At 19.1% G+C, this 3,871-nt stretch overlaps 1 protein-coding gene across 1 annotated transcript, besides 7 other annotated features; it reads right to left on the bottom strand. All coding sequences in view use genetic code 6, as the record gives it.

The window, feature by feature from the left end:
• Positions 1-721: 721 nt before the first annotated feature.
• Positions 722-777: a microsatellite.
• Positions 726-777: a microsatellite.
• Positions 729-787: a microsatellite.
• A 244-nt stretch (positions 788-1,031) lies between these two features.
• Positions 1,032-1,124: a microsatellite.
• Positions 1,068-1,130: a microsatellite.
• Positions 1,069-1,130: a microsatellite.
• Positions 1,131-1,404: 274 nt separating this feature from the next.
• Positions 1,405-1,443: a microsatellite.
• A 47-nt stretch (positions 1,444-1,490) lies between these two features.
• Positions 1,491-3,871, bottom strand: IMG5_149350 (hypothetical protein; the record flags this gene model as incomplete). The annotated part of the gene is made up of 5 exons (XM_004030939.1): positions 1,491-1,799; positions 1,849-2,357; positions 2,408-2,821; positions 2,884-3,291; positions 3,376-3,871. The coding sequence occupies 5 exons, from the start codon at positions 3,869-3,871 to the stop codon at positions 1,491-1,493; spliced, it is 2,136 nt and encodes a 711-aa protein (XP_004030987.1).

The following is a 3,871-nucleotide window of genomic DNA, read 5'->3' as shown; positions in this document are numbered from 1 at the left end:
ATTAAATCATAAACAGGAAACCTTGATTAATCTTCTAAAAATAATCCTAAAAATTTTTAATAAGATTGCTCTTAAAAGAATTTAACAGTAATAAATAAAACATACTAAAACTAATGTTTAAATTTTGCAAAAATATGAAGTAATCATTAAAATATGTTTTTAAATAAAAAAGATGTAAAATGTAGTATGGAATTTAACTAAATCATATATAAGATATAATAAGTTTTTATGAATGTAATAGATATAAAGAACTATAAACTATCAATACATAAAATTTGTAAGTAAATGTTTGATAAAAAATATATTTAAAATATTAAAAATAAGTTACATTAATACTTAAATTTGGAATATTTATTTGAAAAGATTTTATAATTAAACCTATATTTTAAAAAAAATTTTATAAGGTAATTTATATTAAAGTTTACGTAACATAAAATATATTTATATTAGGGATAGTATGCCTGATTCTTAAAGAACTCAAATATTGACTATAGCAATAAAGTTTATAACTTACTAATAATATCATTATATAAAATTAGTTAAGCATATGAGAAAATAATATATATATTCGGTATTTAAAAATTATTTATTATTCTTATTAAAAATACTAAATGAAAAGTTTAACGAAAAGATAACTTAAATTAAGAATTTTAGAAAATGTTAATATTATATTAAAAAAAGGAGTAAATTTATAGAAAATTTATTTTTTTATAAGTAAAATTATAATATATATATATATTTATATATATATATATTTATATATATATATATTTATATTTAATATTTAATTAGTTTTAATTGTATATTTAAATTTTTTTATTAATCAATTACTTTTCAATTATATTTTAATATTTTAAAAGTTTAAATTATTAAAATTCTTATTTAACAGTAAATAAAAAAAAAAATTATTTATAGATTTAAAAAAAAAAAAAAATAGAGAAAAAGGTTTAGATATTTAAATTTCAGAATAAACAATTGACTTTGACTAAATGTTTTAAAGAATTTTGAATTTAAAATGTTTAGTTGGATTTAATATAAATTTATAGTAATTAAAATTTAATAAAAAAAATATATAAATATAAAATATATAATATAATATATAATATAATATATATATATATATATATATAATTTTATTCTATTTCTATTTAATATTGTTTTGATACTTATTATTAAAACGTAAATTACTATTTTAATGAACAGTTATAATATTCAATTATGAATTCTTTAAAATATTTTATAGAAGTTTAAAAAAGTAGATTTTCAATTTAATTTAGGTAAAATTTTAAGTTTAATTTAATTAATTTTTAAGTCATTTAGTAAATTAGAATAATTTTACTAAATTTTATAATAATTGATAATAAATAAAATCTTAAAAATATATTTATATTTTATATATATTTCTATATATTAATTATAAATAAATTATAAATTAATAATAAAAATGTAATTTTTTTTTTATTTATTAAAAATAAAATTTATATTTTATATCATTTTTATTATAATCTAAATAAATTTGCATACTTTTTCCATTCACTATAAACATCATCAACCTTATTTCCATAATGAAAAACTTAAGATTTTATAATTCCTTAGAAAGTTTCATTAAATTCCACATATTCAACATTTTATCCATCTTCAATTAACTTAACATCATTTTGTAATTCTAACCTCCTTGGTTATTTATTTTCAATTGCTATTTTTCTAATTTAAAGCATTTAGTCATTAACTTAACTATATTTGTTAAAAAACTCACTTCCTTTAACATTATCTCCTATACTTTTATAAACTTATAATCCCTTTAAAAAAAAATATATAAATAACAAAGAAAATTTTAAATAATTCAACAAGTAAAAATTTTCCAATAACTTATTTCCCAATAGTAGATATTTTATTTCTATCTAAATGAATAAAAACATAATCATTATCATTTTTTTTAGTTACTTCTAATCTCACTAATCCTTCTCCTGCTTCTAACAAAACCTACATAATAGCATATCCAGCTAAAATATGTGATTGTCCCCATTTTTTAGCATTTGGATCATAATATTCGAGCCCTTTAATTGCACTATAGATAATCTCGTACCAAGCTATATAAACAATATCTTATTATTCTTCTTTAGAAAATTCAGGAATTAAAATATCAAGACATTCTTGGAAACAAGATAAATATAAAGCGACTGAATCTGCCTTACATTCTTCGTATCCTGATGATATTTCTCCGAATTTAGAATGCCATGTTTCGTTTACATCATAGAGAGTATTTATATTTTCATTAGTAAATGGATTTTTTAAATTTTTGTCAAAATTAAGTTTTCCGTCTTTGTCTTTTTGCAATAATTTTCCTGTGCCATGCCCTATTTTTTTTTTTTTTAAAAAAAAAAAAGTTAAATAAAAAAATTTAAACCTAAAAGTTCGTGTAAAGCCACGATCAAAAATAAAGAAGGTTTATAATATTTGCACATTAAATTGGCATTTTCTTAAGTCGAAAAAATTATATTTTCTAATTTGGGGGTTCCATATATATTTTAAAGGTTCACATTTTTGAATCCTTCTGTTTGTCTAATATCATCATAATTAGGAATGTTTATTCCCACAGGAGTTCCTGAACAAGCAAAAGAGAGAATTTCTAAAGAAGTAAAATCAGGTTTGGTGAATTTTTCGACTTCAAATTCTTTAGGCCAAGGTAAATGAGTTATTAATTTTTCGGCTTCTTCAACAAGTTTTTCTAATTTTACTGATTCAAATTTATTTACTATAGATACAAATCCTTCAAATTCGGCTCGTACTTTCAATGGATCTAAGTATGATTCGATAAAACCTATTTTTAAATATTATTAGTTTAGTAGTTTTTTTTTTATATATATATTATTATATTTATACCAATATTAGTTTCTATAATGGGTCCTTTGTCTTTTATCCAAGCTCTTTAGGAATCTTTGTGGTATTCGTTATTACCAGAATTGAAAAATTTCAAGTAGGAAGTTATCATTTCTTCTTGGATTTTATTTTAACAATATGAGATTGATTTAGATAAATTTTAGTATATTTATTCCATAAATGGAGCAAAGTCTCCATATGTGAGTACTACTTAAACATCTTAGAAAGTGTATTTTTATTATGTTTACAAATATTTAGAAACTGAAGCTATTAGGATTTCAAATTCTTTTTCTGAATGTTTTAAAAGACGAGTATTTAAAGGGGAAATATTGATTTCTTGTTATTCCATAAATTTATTAATTAATTCGGCTTCTTATTAAGTAATATTAGAAGAGTAATATGAAGAAATACCTATATTAATATTAAATATATATATATATATATAAATATTTATATATTTTTAAAAAAAATATATAAATTTTATTTTCTTTTTACCATTATTATTTATAAAATCAATGTGATAATAAGGCTTTTCGTAATGATAGAGTTCAAAGTTAGTTTGATCCCAAATAAAATCGAAGTTTTGTTTCTCTAATTAATAGGCTTTGGTACTTTAAATAAATTAAAGGAACTTTTCTTTACTTATTTCAGGTATAAATTTAGAATCGCCAAAGCTTTTATAATTTCCACAATTTTGGAAAAAAGAAGCAATATAAACAAAAATTTGATTTATTTATAAATCAGAAAAATTAATTGTTTTTAACTTTTGTTCGATTTCTGAGGTAGATTCTTATATGAAAATTTTTTAAAATAAATAAAATAAGGCTGGAGATTCATAAGAACGTTAAAAATAGCAAATCTTACAACCAGACCATGAAGCACGGGTAAAATAATAAGAATATAGCTTTTCTTTTAGTGTTAGATCATTGAACGCTTACTTACAATCAACTTTCATTATTTAGGTTATGGTTGGAATAGTTGGAATTTCCAT

The sequence above is a fragment of the Ichthyophthirius multifiliis genome, assembly GCF_000220395.1.
Source record: "Ichthyophthirius multifiliis unplaced genomic scaffold scaff_1120509251147, whole genome shotgun sequence".
Lineage (NCBI taxonomy): Eukaryota > Ciliophora > Oligohymenophorea > Hymenostomatida > Ichthyophthirius > Ichthyophthirius multifiliis.
Note: the sequence above shows the minus strand (reverse complement) of the source record. Positions and strands in the feature narration are given on the sequence as shown.